At 35.2% G+C, this 19,861-nt stretch overlaps 1 protein-coding gene across 2 annotated transcripts in view; it reads right to left on the bottom strand.

The window, feature by feature from the left end:
* Htr2c (5-hydroxytryptamine receptor 2C) overlaps window positions 1-19,861 on the bottom strand; it is a 229,179-nt gene that overhangs the window by 17,604 nt on the left and 191,714 nt on the right. Inside the window, exon 5 of one of the 2 annotated variants that reach the window (XM_076561713.1) lies at window positions 12,478-12,583. In XM_076561713.1, the coding sequence (XP_076417828.1) occupies window positions 12,478-12,583 (106 nt within the window). Of the gene's footprint in view, window positions 1-12,382; window positions 12,584-19,861 lie in introns of both variants that reach the window. The other variant, XM_006989970.4, reaches the window with a different exon arrangement.

Raw genomic sequence — 19,861 nt, forward strand, 5'->3', positions numbered from 1 at the left:
GAAGGAAATCACACAACTATTGAGATAATTTTTGTAAGTCAGAAATTTGTTATTTATTTGTTTTTATGCTAATGATGAGGCTGTATTAGATGCAAGGAGGAAAAAGAAGAGGACCAGAGAGAACAAGTTGTCAAAAAAGCAACAGTCTAGCACTACCTACTGTCTACAGATAATAGCACAGAAAGGAAATTACTTTGATGCAATGTGATCAACTGTATGCTCTACTGCTTCCTATACAGTGCAAAAAAATCATTCAATAATTAATCATTTATACTCCAAAGCTCATTCATATCCCCACATACAATAGGGGTAATATGCACTTTTTATATACCTCAATGTTTTGTCTCTCAAGCTATCTAGCCTCTCTTTGTGAGATCAACAGATATTGGATCATATACTTGTGCTCAATAGGTTGCTGATGATCATTTTAAAGTTCACCTGTATTTTTGAAGTTTAACTTGTAACACATTAAAAAGCACACAGATTTCAAATATATATTTGAAATAGATATATTTCTAAAAACCAAATGTGTTCAGATGAAATTCTAAGACATGATACAAAGAAGGATCAAGAAACCAAGAAAACTGAGCAGAAGTATCAGTTGCCCCACAGTGTGAGGAGAACAGATTTTTCAATTAGAACACTGATCATTAACTGCCTCCCAGAAGGGAAAAACAATAATCCTCTCAAAATGAAACCAATTCTAGAATATTAAAGTAGGTAACATTACCCAATTCTTCAAATAAAGTTATTCAACTGAAAAAAAGCAGAAAATGGAATTTAAAATAGAAAGTTAAATGTAAATAGATTAGTACTGATCACATGGCTTGACTTAAAAATCTCAATGTACGTACTTTAATATGAATGAAACTAAAACAGTATCATTTTAAAAAGGTAAGTTAATAGAAGAGAAACTATAAAAAGAACAAGTAGAAATTTTGGTGTTTATAATATTCAAAACAACTCGAAAAACCACTTCATGACCAAATTGAAAATTTCAGAGGCCTGGAACATCAATGATTAGGAAATGACATCATGAAAACAAAAGAGAATAAAGGCTGAGATATATAAAATAATATTCAATGGAGCATCTTGTGTTCCTGGAGGGTTAGAGAGGAAAAGGAGCAACGAACATATTTGAGAAAATGGAGGTTAATACTTTCAGAAATTGCTAAAAAAAAATCTCAACCTAGATTTCTCTAAAGTGCAATGAACTCCAATCACAAAAGACAAACTGTCACACCAGGACAAATAGTTTTCTGATTTAAAAATATAAAATAGAGTGTATATGAATTGTCTGGCATACTTGAGGCCTTAGATTAAGCCTCAACACTACAAAGATATATTTAAAAGATGATATAATAAAAATTTGAAATCATTAGTAAGAAAATGCGTATGTGATTATTTGCTCACATCACCAGAAAATATGAAGTCACCAAGACACCCAAATCCCAAAAGTGGACAGAAAATAAATGATTGATCAACAGATCTATTTCCTGTGAAACAATTTCTCAAAATTGAAGGTGAGATGCAAACATATTTATTAAATAGAAACAGAAGTATTGGTAGATTTCAGTATAAGAAAAATGCTTCAATGAAGTCTCTGAGGACACAAAGAAAGGATATGAACAAGAAACAGTGAAGAATACATAAATATGTGAATATAAGATTAAATGTTATATAGCAGCTAGGCTAGGTGGTATGTGTCTAGAATCTCAATGCTCAGGGAGCAGACTCAGGGGAAACACCACAAATTCAAAGTAAGAGTGGTCTACATAGTGAATTTCAGCCTAGCCGTGGATATACAGGAAGACCCTCTTGTAGATGTAACCAACCGTCTTATTAAATAAGAAACACAGAAACAATGTAAAAGAGAAAGCCGAGAGGTCAGAGCTCAGAGCTAAAATCTCACCCTTCCTCCTGCTGTCCCAGCTTCGCGAAAAAGAGCTACTTCCTGTCTGTACGCCTTTTTTTATAGTATTATTGTTCTGCCTTCTCATTGGTTGTAAACCCAAACACGTGACTTCCTCATCACTGTCTGAATGTACAGCCCCCTAGGTCTTAAAGGCATATGTCTCCAATGCTGGCTGTATCCCTGAACACACAGAGATCTATGGGATTAAAGGCGTGTGCCACCACCGCCACACTCTTGCTATGGCTCTAATAGCTCTGACCCTGAACACATAGATATCTATGGGATTAAAGGTGTGTGCCACCACCGCCACACTCTTGCTATGGCTCTAATAGCTCTGACCCCCGGGCAACTTTATTTATTAACATACAATCAAAAATCACATTTCAGTACAATTAGATTACCACCACACCCTGTGTGTGTGTGTGTGTGTGTGTGTGTGTGTGCGTGCGTGCGTGCATGCATGTGTGCCTGCGTGCCTGCCTGCCTGCCTGTCTGCGTCTGCATGTATACATTACACTCAAATGATGGGGATGATTAAAGTGACTCCACTCTTACAAATTTAGTTATTTCTGAGTGGGAAATAACTAACAATTGATTGAGATCAATTAAGGAGGCACACTTTGTTTCCTATATTAACAATTTAAATGCAAGGGGTACTGACCTTGGTGTGGTAGTACCAGGAGGCAGATGCAGGTGGATCTCTGTGAGTTTGGGCCTAGCTTCCTCTACATAATAATAAGAATCTAGATAATAATAATAATAACAGGATGAAGAGGAAGATATGAAAAAGGAGGAGGAGAAGGAGAAGAAGGAAAGAAGGAGAGAAAGAAGAAGAAGGAGGAGGAGGAGGAGGAGGAGAAGGAGAAGGAGAAGAAGGAGAAGAAGGAGAAGAAGGAGAAGAAGGAGAAGAAGGAGAAGAAGAAGAAGAAGAAGAAGAAGAAGAAGAAGAAGAAGAAGAAGAAGAAGAAGAAGAAGAAGAAGAAGAAGAAGAAGAAGAAGAAGAAGAAGGTGGTTATTGGGGGAAAAACAGAATGGAAGTGACTTCTATAAAAATAGTACAGTTAGACTTCCAAATTTTTTACTGTTAGTAAAAGCAACAGAAAACCTGGAGGAAAATAGAATTAGCACTCTAGGATTGTGGAAAGTAATCAAAGAGTAGCAACAGAGGAAATATTGATTCAAAAAAAATTGTCTTGCTATTGTCAAGAATCAAAGCTTTCACCATCTCTGCTACCCATATCAGTGGCAGCCTTGAATAACAGCTTTTGGTCTTGATACAATAATAGAAAAATGGAGCAGATCTTTCAAATCCAGGAACTCAAATATATAGCTATTTGTCATGTCTGGTCTCGTTCTGGAAGACCAACTAAATGCTTTTCTTTGTTGGATAGGCCTTGGAGTTTAAGCAATTCTAAAAGGCTCTCTCTGAGGGACAGTTCTGGAAAACATTTTTGGCAATTGTTCTAACGATTCAGCTGCCTAAGGCAATAGCTAACAATTGCATGTGGATGGAACAAGCAGAAAGAGGGGAGAAGCTGAAGAATAACTATGTTCATAAGGATGTCTGAAACTCCAACATAGTTCTCATAATTTAGATTTCTCTGTCTAAGTATGCAACCATTCCTAAGGCTGTGATTTGCAAAGATCCCAGGTGGCCCTAAGCTCTCAATTCTGGCTGACTCTGAGGCCCTGTGCAAGCAGGCTGTAAAGTGCACAGGAGATCTGTAACTCCCTAGCTGATTGCTGACAATGTGTCCCAACAATAACACAGACTCTGGCAAGGGCATAGATTTATTGTTGCCAGGCATGAAAGTAATCTTTATCTAATTACCAGTGAGTTACTAAACTAATGAGACAGAGACTTTTTAATAAAGATAAATATTTAATAAATAAAATACTTATTTATTTAATAAATAAAATACTTTGTACAATTAGTCCAGAAAAGTCACTAAGTATGCTAATCCAAAGAAACAAAACATATGGTCAATGCATAATAAATAAAATAGCCAGTAAAACCTTTTCCCCAGGGAGCCTAGATATGGAACTTATCAGATAAAGACTTTATCTAAGATATTTAAAAACATTAGACTAACTGAAGGCAATAATTATGTTCATAGAACAGAATATTATCCATATAAATAATAATAAAGGAAGGCATAGCCAACTTATTACTCAGAAATACTACTAAAAACTACAAAAGAACAATGGAGGATGGGGTGTAGAGCAATCATATAGCTCTTGCCTAAACATACCCAGATGTCTTGGGTTCCATCCTAATCACTGAGGAAGACGTTTCTAGAAATACTCATGGAGACATGAAGCACAAAAAGGAACTCTTAATCAGGAAAGTCACTAGTACTCAATATGAACAGTGAGATTCTATAGTGTCTAAATAATCTACATTGTATTCTTCCCACTTCTTGACTCAATGAGATTGGAGATGGCCCCTTGACAAAATACAGCCAGTGTATAAGGCTTTCTCATACTCCTAGTTTTTAGTCTGAAGTATACATTTCAAGCAGTGGCAGGACAGCAGCCCTTTCATCCTGCCATAGAAACTATGGGGTGAGTGCGACAACAGTGAGTGCAGGGACATCATTCTGCTCAGGCCTTACTCAGACAATAGAAGCTCTATTTTGTGTATGCTACTGCTGAAAGCACAGGGTCCTAAATTGCTATTTTCACAGATCATAAAGCGGTCGTTCCATGTCAAGAGAAGCAAGCCAAAAACTTAACTGTTCCTCAGGTACTCAGAGACTACAGTGCATTTATTATTCAGAAAACCCCACTTGGACTCCCCATCCCTCCCAACTCGACTTCTTGGGATAGAACTGACAATAAAGTTAATAGTTTTAAATCTCTTCTCAGAGAAACTGACTTATTTACAGTATAGTGTGGAAAAGTTGAACCTTGAGAACAATAAAGACAGCTGAGATTCTTAAACAATATGTTGAAAACTCCTCAATAGACGAGCTTAGCCAACAGAATGTGAATTAAAATGCACACACACACACAGACACAGACACACACAGACACACACACACACACACATACACACACACACACACACACATACACACAAAATACCAAGAAGTGAGGAAAGAAAGAAAGGAACAGAACCAATGTTTTTAAAATAATGGCTGAAAATTTTTCAAATTTATTAAAAAAATCCAATAATCTACAAATCTAGGAATTCAATCAACCCTAAGTCATATAAATCAACAGAACCACAAATAGATATATCAGAATTAAAAGAAGTAGAAAATTTTAATATTAGTAGAAAGGGAAAAGGAGGTTTATCTCATAAGTCACAATAAATGCAATTTTATATTTACTTTTAGGTGACATATTTGTTTTAAGTAAAACCAAAGAACTTTAATACAGGTGAATGAATCAGGAGTCTATCAGAGAAATCTGATTGATGTTCCTAAAGTACTTTTTTTTGTAGTCAAAGAGAAATGCTCAATCTCATAGAGTGGTAAGTTGGCTAAAGGTGATGTCACCAAGTTTGATGACGAAAGTTCAATATCTAGGAAACACATAGCTGAATGGGGAGAACTGACTACCACAAGTTATCCTCTGATTTCCACACAATGCAGTAGAAAGTACATACCCATACAATACACACAAATTAATAAATATGATAAAAAATTGAAAGGAGATTAAGGAGAGCTATAGGTAAAATTAGAAGAGGGAAAGCTGAGAATATTTATCATCATCACACTTATCTTACAAGAACTAATAAAGAATGTTCTTTAAACTGAGAGATTCTAAAGGATAAGAAGAAAACAATAGAAAAATAAAACTCATTGATAAGTGTTTATATAATTAGATTACTTGGGGTTTTTGGGGTGTCTAGATTCTTTTCAACAGGAGAATCGCAAGTGGCAGAGAAACACTTGAAGAATGCTCAAAATCTTTAGTTATCAGGGAAATGCAAATTAAAATGACTCTGAGATACAATCTTATACCTGTCAGAATGGTTAAGTTCCAACACACAAATGACAATTTATGTTGGGGATGGTGTGGAGTAAGGGGAACTCTCCTCCACTTTAGAAATCAATATGGTAGCTTCTCAGAAAATTAGGAATTAATCTACCTCATGACCCAGTTATATCACTCTTGGGCATATACCCAAAGTATGCTCAAACATACCATAAGGACACTTGATCAACTATGTTCATACCAGTTTTATTTGTAATGTAAGAACCTGGAAACAACCTATACAGCCCTCAACTAAAGAATGGATAAAGAAAAGAAATGTGGTAGATGGAACTAGAAAAAAATCATCCTGAGTGAAGTAACCCAGACCAAGAAAGACAAACATGGTATGTATTCACTCATTAGTGGATATTAGCTGTAAGTAAAGGATAATCATGCTAAATTCACAGACCCAAAGAGGCTAGGAAAACAAGGAGGGCCCAAGAGGGGGGCATGTGGATTTCTCTGGGAAGAGATCTCCTGGGTGGGCTGGGAGTGGGTGGGATGGGAACTTGAGGGATCAGGTTGAGGGGTGGGTGGAGGAGGAGAATACTGAAAGAGATGACTGGAAAGGGGGGCATTTTGGGGTCAGGTAGAAACCTGCCGCAAGAAAAACTCCCACAAATATACAAGGATGATCCCAGCTAAGACTCCTAGCAATAGAATATGTAGCCTAAATTAGACACCTCCTGTGATCAGATTGGTAACTATCGCAATTGTCATTAGAGAGCCCCTATCCAGTAACTGGTGGAAAAAAATACAGAGACCCACAGCCAAACAGTCTAAAATCTGGGAATACTGCTGAAGAAAGGGAGGAAGGATTGTAAGAGCAAGAGGGTCAAGGACATCACAAAAATACCTACAGAAACAACTAACCTGGCTCACAAGAACACACAAAGTCTGAACCAACAACCAGGGGGCCTGCATAGGACTGAACTAGGCCCTCTGTATATATGTGACAGTTGTATAGTTTGGTCTATTTGCAGAAGTATGAAATGAGCTCTCTATTGCCATGTGTAAAATCGACCAAAGTAGTTTAAAGAGTTAAACACTACACACGAAACTATGTAAAGAAAACAGGAGAATATTTCAGAATATTGGATTGAGGAAGACTTTTGGAGGAGATGCTAAAGTATGAGAAACAAAAGTGGAAATATTCAAATGGGTTTATATCAAATTTTATTTTAAAAAATCTGCACAGCATAAAAAAGAGTCAACAGATTTAGGAGAAAACTTAGAGAATTAAGAAATTACTTTCAAACTGTACATCTGATAAGAGGCGAATAACCAGAATGTACAAGGAATTCAAACAACTCAATAGGAGCGTTAGAAACCTATAAACCACCAATGAAAAAATTTCTCAACAGAATTGTAAATAATCAATCAGATATTTCAGAACCTACTCATCATCAGTAATCATAATAAAAATGCAAATAAAAGTCACAATGAGATAGAGTTTGGAGGATTCCAAGAAGAAAAGAAAAAAAGATAGTAAATGGTGATGAAAGGGGTGAAGTGGGAATCCTTACATGTAGTTATTGAGAGTGTAAATTAGTATAGTCATTATGGAGAACAGTATTGAATTTTCCTCAGGAAATTAAAATTAAAATATGATGCAGCAAAAATATGATGTAGCAATACCATTACTGGTTATATTTTTAATGATATTAAATGAGTATATCAAAGAAATATTTGCATTTCCACATTCTTTGCAACACTGCTCATAATAGCCAAGAAATAGAAACAACAGATGCACATGAACTGATGAGTGCTTACAGAAAATTGAATGTATGTACATGATGGTACAATATAGGGATGCAGTCTTGGCATTTGCAACAAATTAGATGGGGCTGGAGATTACTGTGCTTAATGAAATAAGTCAAGCACAGAAAGACAAATGATACAAATCTTGTTCATATGCTGAACTTAAAAACATTTTTGGTTGTATTATAGTTGAAAGTAAAATGGAGAGAATAGGAGGAATGTATGGAAAAATGTTGACACAGTCATTGATATAAAAATTTAATAAGAGACTCAACAGTTGATTAGGTATGTCAAAAGACATAAACAGCAAATGTGGAGAGATACAGAGATAGAGACAAAGACAGAGAGACATCAACTGTGATAATGCATTCTTAAGAGTAAAAAGAAAGAAGAAAACTCAAGAGATCCTTAGACACATTTGAGATACCCTCAAGTATACCAATACATACAAAATTGATGTTCCAAAAAGAAGTAGGTACAAAAGGATCAGAAAGAACATTTGAAGAAGTAATGGTCAATTGATTAACCAATTTGAACAGAACTAATTTTCTATATATCCAATAAACACCATGAACTCCAAGTAAAATAAAGTTTAAAATGATCATATATAGAGATAGCATAATAAAATTACCATGGCAGGCCTGCCCCTTTCTGAATGGAGACAGAGGAAGAGTGGATGGGAAGGGGAGTGGATGGGGGGGGGGAACCAGAAGAGAGGAGGGAAACTGTGGTCAGTATGTAAGATAAATGAAAAGAAAATGTTATTTAAATAAAAGAAAAAGAAAGAAGAAAGTGAGAAGGCTAAAATGTCAAATTACAAAGACCATGCAAGAATCTCAAAAGCAGAACCAGAAGTAGCTCATCACAGACACAGAACTCTTAAGAAGATTAAGTAATTTCTCCCCAAACTCTGAGCTGAAATAAAAGTACAGTAGCCTTCACAATGTAATAGTTTCAACTAAACAGATGCTAAAGTAATAAAAATGGCAGTCAAGATGACATATTGACGATGGACAAATAGTAATCTAATGGAAAAAATATAAAAATACATAAAGAATAATTAACATAATTTAAAGCAGAGTAGAAAATTCCAAAATATTATTGAGACTCTATTACATAACTCACTGACAGGTTGAATAAACAGAAAATTAACAGGGAACTACAGGATTTGATGTATGCTATAGTATAGATAGACCTAATAGAGTGTTCCACACAACAGCAGAATAAACATTCTTCTTAAATGCACCCATAACAGTTTCCAAATAGACTGTACAATATTCCAAATGGACATCCAAACAGTCAGGAAACAATTCTCAATTAGCTTAAAAGGATTGAAAGTAGGCAAAGTGTACTTCCCTATACTGATGGAATAAAAGGAGAACTCACTAATGGAAAGATAATTGGGGAAATTTGCATATATGGGAATTAATTGGGAATTAGGCAACTTGATCCTATAATAGTGAGTCAAAGTAGAAACCATAAGATTTTAAAAATACATTGAGATAAAGAAAATGAAAACATGTCATAACAAAACTATGAGAAACAAAAAACCAGTGCTTAGGAGAAAAAATATAGTTGTAATGTTCATATTTTAAAAGATCTCAAATGAATAAACTGATTTTCATTTAAAAGTAGAGATTGGAGAGGAAAACAAACCCAAAGAAGAGTCACTGAATGAATGAACTTTCTGTCAAAATGTGAATTAAGCCCAAGGTGCATAGAGAAGGGGCAAATATCAGTGACATGAGAATGGGAGGTAAAAGAGAAAGTTCAAGAGTAAATTTGCTTCTTGGAGAAATTCAGTAAAACTTATATAGCATTAGCAAAATTAAAAAGAAAAGAGACAGTCATTCTAAGTAAAAGAAAAGTTACATATTACGTAGACATTAAAAGGATGATATGTATTAGGTAGATATTAAAAGGATGATATAAGATTTTTGTATGCTGCTTTGTGCCACACATTAGAAACATTAGGTAAAATACAAAGTTCTTTTAAAATTACTATGTACCAAAATAATATGAACAAAATAATATTTCTATTCATTTTAAGGTAATTAAATAAAAAATTAAGACTACACACACACACACACACACAAGTACAGAAGGCTACATGACTAAATTATTTGTTTTAAACAAAAGTGATAGATAAAAATCTTGCACCAAAAAAAAAAAAAGAAAGAAAAAGAAAAAAAAAAAAGGCCGGTCGGTGGTGGCACAAGCCTTTAATCCCAGCACTCGGGAGGCAGAGGCAGGCGGATCTCTGTGAGTTCGAGGCCAGCCTGGGCTACCAAGTGAGTTCCAGGAAAGGCGCAAAGCTACACAGAGAAACCCTGTCTTGAAAAACCAAAAAAAAAAAAAAAAAAGAAAAAAAAATCTTGCAAAAACTTAAAAAGATATAGAGATCATTTCATATTCACTTATATATATTTTATATCATATATATAAGATCTTCACACCAAAACTGGCCACCAAAGAAAACACAATGACAAAGTAAGATCTCTCTGGACAATTAGCTAAAAAAGGTTAATTAAATTTAAAAAGAATCCAATGACATAGAAATGAAAAATTCATTACCAAATGGATTGGTAATAAATTGCTACTTGAGCAATCCCAGGTTAATTACAATTCAAAAGCATATAATCTACTATATTAATAATAAAAGAGGAAATAAAACCAATAATCATCACCCTAGACACAGATAAAATGATTCAAGGAAATTTATACCTATTATGAAAAGTCACAGCTAATATAGAATAAAAGGGAACTCCCTGAATCGAATGAAAGATACTTCTAAAAGGCCTGAAATAACACACAACCTTAATTCTTTTGTTTCACTGTGCTAGGGCCTTATACATGCCAGGCAGGACTTCCACCACTGGAGTCCCAGCCCAGCACACAAACATCACTCTTAAAGCTGAAGTACTAATACTTTCCACTCAGAAAAGAAGAGAAAAATGTCTTTTACCCCCACTTTCACTGAACACTGCTTTGCACACCCCGTCAAGATAATAAAGATTTAAGATAGGAAGGATCAAATGAATCTGTCACTACTTATAAGTGACATCATGGAGGATATATGGAAAAATGGCAGTAATTCTTAACATGTTCATAGAAACGTCAAGTGGATTTAGCCAGATGTCTGGTCAAAGTATATAGATGTAAAATTTTAGGTGCATGTATTTATATATACCACCAACAAGCAATTGGAAATAACATTTTAAAGCCAACACTATTTACAATAGCAGTCAAAGAAATTAAATGCCCAGAGATGTTTCTATGAAAGATAGAATGTAAAATAGAATTTAAATAACAAGTAAATATTAAATATCTTTGTACATATGGATATGTTTATGGATTGCAAACCATAGTATTGTTTAGACTTTAGTATTTACTTAATTGATTTATAGATTAAATCCAATTCTGCTTTTTAAAAATAAGATATTTTACTTGAAGACTGATAAGCTGAATTTCAATTTTTATGAAAATGAAAATGTTTTAGAGTACTGTGAATAATTTTGAAGACTACAACTAAATGATTTACTCTATTGCATTATCTATCAGACTTACTGCTTGAAATAACGACTGCTGAACACACCCGAGTTGCTCAGAATTGTATATAGTTAGATATTTTGTCAAAATTAATTGTGCTGAGCTCAAGTCAGGTAACAAGACCAGATGATGTTTCATGCCAGTGACACAATTTAAACTTTCTTCAAAATATTAATGTCACAAAAAATGAAAAAAATCTGAGATATTGTTTCAGATTCTACATTACAAGTAAAAAGAAACCTGTCTCTTGCTGAGTTTTCATACAAGGCCAACCCTCTCACAATTATCTGAAGTATTTATAAAAACACTTTCCTATATTGAAGCTGTCTGTGTGATGTTGTATATTATTTTCATACAATTAAAAAAGTACCCTATTTCAATAAATCAGATGCAGAAGCATACATGAAAGTAGCAGCCCAACACTAAACAGAATAGAGAAAGCAATACTTGGGATTGAAGAGAATCACTTCTTCAAATCCAGTGATAAAGTCTGAAAAACAATGCCCCTTTTCACACTGATTTTATTTTTGCAAAAACAATTATTGTCCTAGACCTAGTTATTTATGGTAAGATATAACAGGTTTGTATTATTTTAAAAATTTTGTGCACATAATTTAATTCTTTTAAAATTTCAATTTTTAACACAGGGAATATTTTTGTGTTTAAGCAGAACTCAAAAACTAATTAAAATTAATGAGAAATAGTAGATTTTTGTTTAATAACAGCACAAATTTGCATATGTTTGTTTCATGCCAATTCAAATTTCATTATTAATTTTTCCATTAAAAACTTGAGTATGGAATATGTAAAAATTAGTAGATCAAATATTCTGGAAAGACACCTCTTTTCAAAGATTTCAATGTTATAGTTTATAAATTTTGGCTTTTTCTTATAGCTTTGTAATATTCATAACATATTATATCTGTGTTGCAGAATCCATTGGTATATTAATGTAAAAATAATTTAGCTGTACAAATGGAAAGCTTATGTCTTCATATCCATATGCATTATACTTTCATTATTTTCAACCTAAATATCAGATATGTAGGTCAAGAATAATTACTCGTCTCCCGTCAAACGCAAATGTTACCAGTCGATGTCTGTAGGTTGTTCACAGTACATAATCCGAAAATATTGAGCATAGCCGCTGCAATTCTATGGCCAGGTATTTACCTATTGATATTGCCCAAACGATGGCAATCTTCATGATGGCCTTAGTCCGCGAATTGAACCGGCTATGCTCAATAGGATTACGTATTGCTACATACCGGTCCAGCGATATGGCGCAGAGGTGCATGATGGACGCAGTTGAAAATAGCACGTCTAGTGAGATCCAGACGGGGCACAAATATCTAGGTAATGGCCAGACATAATCTGAAAGAGAAGAAAGAGAAGACAAAACATGTTATCTGAATTGTACCGTCTATACTGTTCCATGTTAATACACTTATTGCTCTTCACATTTTAAAGACAGTGACATTTCAGTGTTTTTTCCAGGGATGATTATGATATCAGTTATCATTTGTATTACAGGACACTTTACATAATATAAAAGTAACCACTTAAACATGTGCAATCCCAAGTCATTTGGTACCTTCACAATATTGTACAAACATGACTTCCTTCTAGATTTGAAATATTTAGTCACTCCAGAAGAAAAACACTATACAATAACCCATTCTTTACTTCCCCTACTCCTAGGTAAACTCTAGTTGTTTTTTTGTCATTACAGATTTACATACTTTGGACACTTCATATAACTGGAATCATTTTTTCATAGTGATATTGTTGGTAATTATGTTTGGAGGCTTATACGTGTTTATTTATTATTACTCTGTTCCTTCTAATAGCTGATGGGGTGGTCACATGAGATTTTTCAGATGCTCTTATAATTGTCTTTAAATTCCCTTCATGGATTGTTTACTGTTGTGTATAGTATTGACAGTAATTTAGTTTATTGATCCTGTGTCCTGAAACTTTGCCAAGTTCCTGTTTCATGTGTAGTTTTTGTGTGTGGTTTCCTCATGATTTTACATATGTAAGATCATAAATATTTTTGTTTCTTCTTTTCCAGTTTTCTCTCAGTGTTTTATTTTCTTTCCTCATCTAGATGATTTAACTTGTCATAGGGTGATTATTCATTGCATTGTTTCCTAATCTTTTAAAAGATTTATTTATTCATTCATTTATTTATTTAATCTATCTATCTATCTAGCTATTTATTTATTTATTTATTTATTTATTTATTTATTTATTTATTTATTTATTTATTTATTGTGTGCTTGTGCTCACATGCATATGTGTGTTGCCAAAGGCTGGAAGAAGCCAATAGATCCTCTGGAAATGTGAGTTTCAGGTAATGGTTGAGTTATGTGACATGGGTGCTGAAAACTGAAATGAGATCCTCTGAGAACACGTCAAGTACTCTTAACCCCTGAACCATTTCTTCACCCCCTACTTGTTAATCTTGCAATTTTATAGAAACATACCAAGTTTTGTGCCTAATTTTAGTCAATTGTGTCACTTATTTTTTTCTTTCCATTGTTTCATGAAAACTGTCCAATTTTCAAAGAAGTCTTGGATTTCTTAATTGTACATTTTCTTATTCTATGTTATTGTCTTAATTGAGGTTCCTACTGCTGTGACGATACACTATGACCTAACGCAAGTTTATTAGGCTTACACTTCCACATTGCTGATCATCACTGAAGGAAATCAGGACAGGAATTCAAGCAGGGCAGGACACCAGAGGCTATGGAGGGTTGGTTGCTGTTTATTGGTTTGCTTCCCAGGCTTGCTCAGTGGCTTTCTTATAGATCCCAGGATAAGCAGCCCAGAGATGGCACCACCCACCATGGGCTGGGCCCTCCCTCATTGATCACTAACTGAGAAAATGCCTTACAGCTGGACCTCATGTAGGCATTTCTTTTCTTCAGTTCAAGGTCCTGCCTTTCCAATGACTCCAGATGTGTCAAGTTGACTCAAAACCAGCCAGTAAATTATGTTTATCATTTTGCTAGTTGGGCTAATCTTGCTCGTATTCTCTAGTTACTTAAGACATAAAGTTAGGTCAAATTGTTGACATTCTGCTGTTGATTAACTCTAGTGAACTTTTTATTTCAGTTATTGGACTTTCTAACTTCCAAATTTGTTCTTGGTTCCTTTGCATAATTCTACACTTTTAATTATGTATTTGTTGCAGCATTGTTTTCCTTGTCTCCTTTAGTTCTTTGTTTACTATTTCCTTTACCACTTTCAATAAGTAATTGCTTAAAATTTTGGTTATGCCATTCTTGGGCTTCCTGTTGTCAATATCTGTTTTTTTCCCCTTAAGAGCGCCACATTTTCTAAATACTTTTTACGATTTTTTTTTCAGGTTTTGGTTTTTAGAGACAGTGTTTCTCTGTGTAGCCCTGGCTATCCTGGAACTTGCTCTGTAGATCAGGCCATCCTTGAACTCTTAAAGATCTGCCTGCCTGCGCTTGGAGTATGATTTTAAATTTTAACGAAACTTGTATATTTGGGGAGATTTTTAATTTTATGATGAAGCACCTCTGTAAATCAGATTTTCCTCTTTCCCTGTGGGTTGGTGCTACTTGCTATGGTGGCCTTTGTTGATATTTTAGGGGGGGTTGCCTCTTTAGAAAAGGTCACTATTTTTCAAACCTGTTTTCATTGTTTTTTATAGATACTATACTTAATTTGAGTTTACACTGTAGTATGGCTTAAGGATTGAAAAGAAATTGAACCTGGTCCTGGTATATAGCCCAGGCTAGTCTTAAACTTCTGATTTTCTGCCTCAACCTCCAGAGTTATGGGAGTTATAGGTGGTCACCTCCACACTTGGCTCATACCTAGTTTTTCACTAAAATAATCTAAAACTCTCTGTAGGCAAGAAATATTCCCTGGGTGCTTTCCTTTGGTCTCTGAGATTCAGAATATCAGAAATGTTATCTTAGCCATCTTGCCAACCCTGGATTTCATATTTATGCTTGTTATTCTTATACCTTCATAGGTACACAGCTTTATGACTTTCACCAAATTTAAGGACTTTCCAGTCCTTATTTTTCAAATAGAATGTTCCCTCTTTTACCCATTGAGTCTCAAGTCATTTATATGTTAGAGAATTCTACCATTTCATAATATATTCCCCAGGATTTGTTATTTCCTTTCTCAGTACACTTTTCTATCTGGTGCCGAATGCAATGGATCTCTCTTCAAGTGAACTGAGTATTTTTTTTGTAATTTACCCTTTTTTGGATAATTTACTTCTATCCAAAAAATTTAAAATCTTTTCATGTATTATTTTTTCATCTCCCAAATTCCTTGTATATCTTTTGAGAGTTACGATTTCCAATCATTGTGAACATAGTTTCTCTTATGCTATTATCACAAATATATTATTATTATTCTCTAAATTTCACTATCTGTATGTTTTCAGGATATGATTCTAAAAAGTGGATCTAGGCACATGTAGGGATGTTACTTTTCCCCCGTTATTTTAGAAAAATTTATCAAAACCTAACCATTATGAATATTATATTGCTGAGATGCTGGATTTTATTCTATTGCTTCAAAGAGTATTTTGTGGTTTTGTTTTTCTAGGCTATCATTTATTTAATTGGGAACAAGTCATAAGTTCTATTCCCTGGGCTGCAGTTCACTTATCATTTCTTAACGTGCTTGAAGCATTTGCTAGCAAGCATGATTTTTTTTTTTTTTTTTTTTTTTTTTTTTTTTTTTTTTTTGGTTTTTCGAGACAGGGTTTCTCTGTGTAGCTTTGCGCCTTTCCTGGAGCTCACTTGGTAGCCCAGGCTGGCCTCGAACTCACAGAGATCCGCCTGCCTCTGCCTCCCGAGTGCTGGGATTAAAGGCGTGCGCCACCAACGCCCGGCTAGCAAGCATGATTTAAGTTAGTGTAGTTGTAGGAGGGGTTTGTGGCTTTTCAGAGAATTTGTGATTCCTTTCTCTATCACTATTCTATCTTAACTACTCCCTCAACTTCTAAATTGAATTTGTAGTTTATTTAAAGTTTTCTCTTAGGTCTGTCTGTTTTCCTTCCTTCCTTCCTTCCTTCCTTCCTTCCTTCCTTCCTTCCTTCCTTCCTTCCTCCCTCCCTCCCTCCCTTCCTCCTCCTCCTCCTCCTCTTCCTCCTCCTCTTCTTGATTTTTGAGACAGAATCTCACCCCTTCAGCCAAGGAAACCACTATGCGACTTTCAACTTATGACAATACTCCTGGCTTAGCCTCCAGAATGCTAAAAACTAGGATGAGCCTAGTTTCTTCAGGTTATTTAGGTAACAAAATTGAGCATTGTCTATTAGAGCCATAGTGACAGCACATAGCATGAACTATTTCCTCCTCTTGAATTATACAAAAGTGATGGATGTTGAAAACTCAAACAATGTCACCTTCATCCAAGTTTTTATCTCTAGCAAGTCCTCTAAACACAGTGTTTATGATTTTTGACTGTTATCATTTCTTTTTTATTTGTCAGAGCTGAGGATCGAACCTATGTCCTTATACATGCCAGGTATGTGCTCTTCTACTGAGAGCTACAACCTCAGTCTGTTATCAATTCTTTCAACTTCTTTGAATTATATCTGCTATGGAATTTGATTGTGTTGATGATTACAGTACTTTCAGTGACATATTTTGCTTGTAAAAATCTCATTCCCAGTTGTACTTTAAATGTACAGATGAATAGACATTTCATTGGATGAACTATTAAATGCTATTTTCTACTATAAATGCAAATTTCTTAGAGCAGTATTTACATGATCCAGACACATTTCCCATACAATGGATATGTGGAAAGTTTAGAGAGTTGCTTAGTAAAAAATGATAGCTGGAAGAGTCAAATCCCAGTTTTTAGAAGCAGAGTGATGTATAATGTTTTACAGGATGACACTGAGGTTTAGAAGATGGCAGATGATGTCCATACACTTACTAGTAGAATCTCTGGAAACAAGCCAGGATGGATTGGAGAACAGCTGTCCTGAGATGAATGATGGTGAACAAATAGTAATTTCACTAGCAAAGCAAGAAAGGAAACTTTAGAAAGTGGCACAACTCAGCCCCCCAAAAGCAAGTGCTTTGTTTCCAGTGTGGAGTGAGTGCCTATGCAGAGGGTTGGAATCATGTCCTAAGACAAGGAGAGAATGTTGGAAAATTCTCACTGCACATTTACTATGAGATAATTTAAAGATGAAAGAGAAAAAGAGTAAAGAATGTAATCAATACTGGTTGTACACACTGAGAAGATTTATAATCAAGCAGACAGGAATCTTGGGATCCACATGCCATTTAGTTGATGACAAGGTCGTCATGACAATGTCAGCGGCAAGGAAGCCATTTTTATAAGATCCTGGCTGATTTTGTACCTATTGTAGTTCTGGATACAAAGGTCCTTCTGGCAACACAGTGTAAGTGTCAGGAACCTAGACTCAGATTGGGTCTGCTGAATACCAGTAACTGTATGGGAAAACTGTTGAGCCAGGTCTCTGCAGAATCCCATACATTGGACATGTCATCTGATCAACAGATTAGAATGAAACTCACTAGCTCACCTGAAGAGGAACAAGCTGTGGTGAGTGCATAAAAATACTTTAAAAAGAGTATGAGGCCTTCCAGAGGAAAGCTTACAGCCCTATCAGGTACCCAGAGAAAGGGAACTAAATGTAGCACACCCTCGGGTGGTGGGTTAAACAGCAGCCTGCCAGAAGAAGCAAAATCCCATGAAGGTTTTTGTCCCATTGAAGTATACTTACTCAGATCGAGAAAAAAAGGCTAGAGTTCAGACAGACTTGGCAATGGTGCCCATGTGAGGAAATTTGCAGAAACAGACTGCAAGGCCTTGTCCAGTTCTTTCCTTCACCTTATATTTTCCTTATGTAATAAATCTAATTTCAATTTTGTGAACCATGTTGTTCTGCCCTATACCCACCCCACTTTTGTCTTAACTTGAATTAGACTTTCATAAAAATAGATTGGCCTGGGGTACAAATGGGTGTGTGGGGTCTCCCTGTGCCATCCTCTCAAATACTAAGATTGAGGTTTGATTGCATTTCTTTACCTCTTTCTCTTTTGCCTTTACCTCTCTCCTTCATCTATATTGGTCCTGCTTTCTATTTTCTTGTCTCTCTTCTGTTGTTTCTATGTCACTCATGTATTAATTACATAATTATTATGCTTATTTTTCCATTTCTCCTCATAATACCTGACGTTTTGATGTGTATTGTTCTATATTGTGTATTCCCCTAATATTATTGGGTTTAAAATGTTGGTTTATTTACTTTTATTTTTTTGTTTTTTTCAAAGGCTTATTTGTTTATGTGTTTTATGAGTATGAGCGCTTTTACTGCTTATACTTCTGCACACCAAAAGAAGACATCAGATCCTATTTTAGATGGTTGTATACCACCATTTGCTTGCTGGGAACTGAATTTAAGACCTGTAGAAGAGCAGAGTAGCCAGTGTTCTCAACCACTGAGCCCTCTCTCCAGCCCCAGATGCTTGTTTTAAAGGAACTATTATTGTATTTTCATAGAGAGCCTATCCATTTTGCCGTTGCTTCTATAGTTACCTTTCTGTTCTTGGGGTTGTGCTGGAGTTTGAGTACAATAATCTGAGCATGTGAACTGCGAGTGTAGCAGTCCAGTAGGGAGGAGCAATACTCAAATCCTACTGTAATCTACTCCTGCATGAACAGTGTAAAAATTTCAACTGAAAGAATGGAGGTAATCAAAATAATCCTAGTTGACTAAATCCTAGATGTGCTAGTTCTTATGAAGACACATGAGGAAACAAGACAACATGACTTTCCCTGCCCAAAAAATTGATAATCCTACAGAACCTATAGTCTGACCATTCAAAGGAAGAACTAGAGGGAAGAATTATACCATACATTTCAAAATCATTCCCAGAGGTGAGACAGTCTTATAAGAGCTGGGAAAGAAACTCAAGAGTATTGAAACTTGATGCAGCAACCAGGCAAGGCAGTTTTCCTCATCCTATATTACCACCCAGTTTTCTCTCCACTCTATATGTATTCCTATTTCATTTAATGCCCAATGTCAGTTTACGCCAACTTGATCCTGCTGTTCTTGCCATCTATTTCTCTCCCCCCCTACCCCTTTAACCCTTCCTGTTTGATACGTTTTGGTTTGGCTTTTTTTCTTTTCCTTTTCCTCTCCCAAAGAACACAGGTTGGCAGAATTCACAAAGTCTCTGGTTTGGCATTCTGAGAAATGGGACTGTTATACATTTTCTGATAGTATAACATTGCCTATTACCCCTCAGTCTACCTTTAACTTAAACTTTCACCTAAACTTGTTTTTGGCCTACAGTATTCTATACTTTTTCCCTTCTCTATGTTTTTTTTTATTAACCTAACACTAACAATTGTTCTTGCTTTGCTTTTATCTTCCTTTTTTTATTTACCACTGTGGATGATACATCTTGTCAATCTGATGGGATTTAGAATCACCAAAAACCTGATTGCTATACATGTCTGTGAGGGCATGTTGATACTAGGTTAATTGAGATAAGAAGTCCTATCCTATCTGTGGGTAGTACCATCTCATGGCATTCATTCTTCTCTGCCTCCTGATGATGGACATTTCTATGTTCCTGCCACCATACCTTCCTTGCC

This window comes from Peromyscus maniculatus, chromosome X, assembly GCF_049852395.1.
Source record: "Peromyscus maniculatus bairdii isolate BWxNUB_F1_BW_parent chromosome X, HU_Pman_BW_mat_3.1, whole genome shotgun sequence".
NCBI classification, from domain to species: domain Eukaryota; kingdom Metazoa; phylum Chordata; class Mammalia; order Rodentia; family Cricetidae; genus Peromyscus; species Peromyscus maniculatus.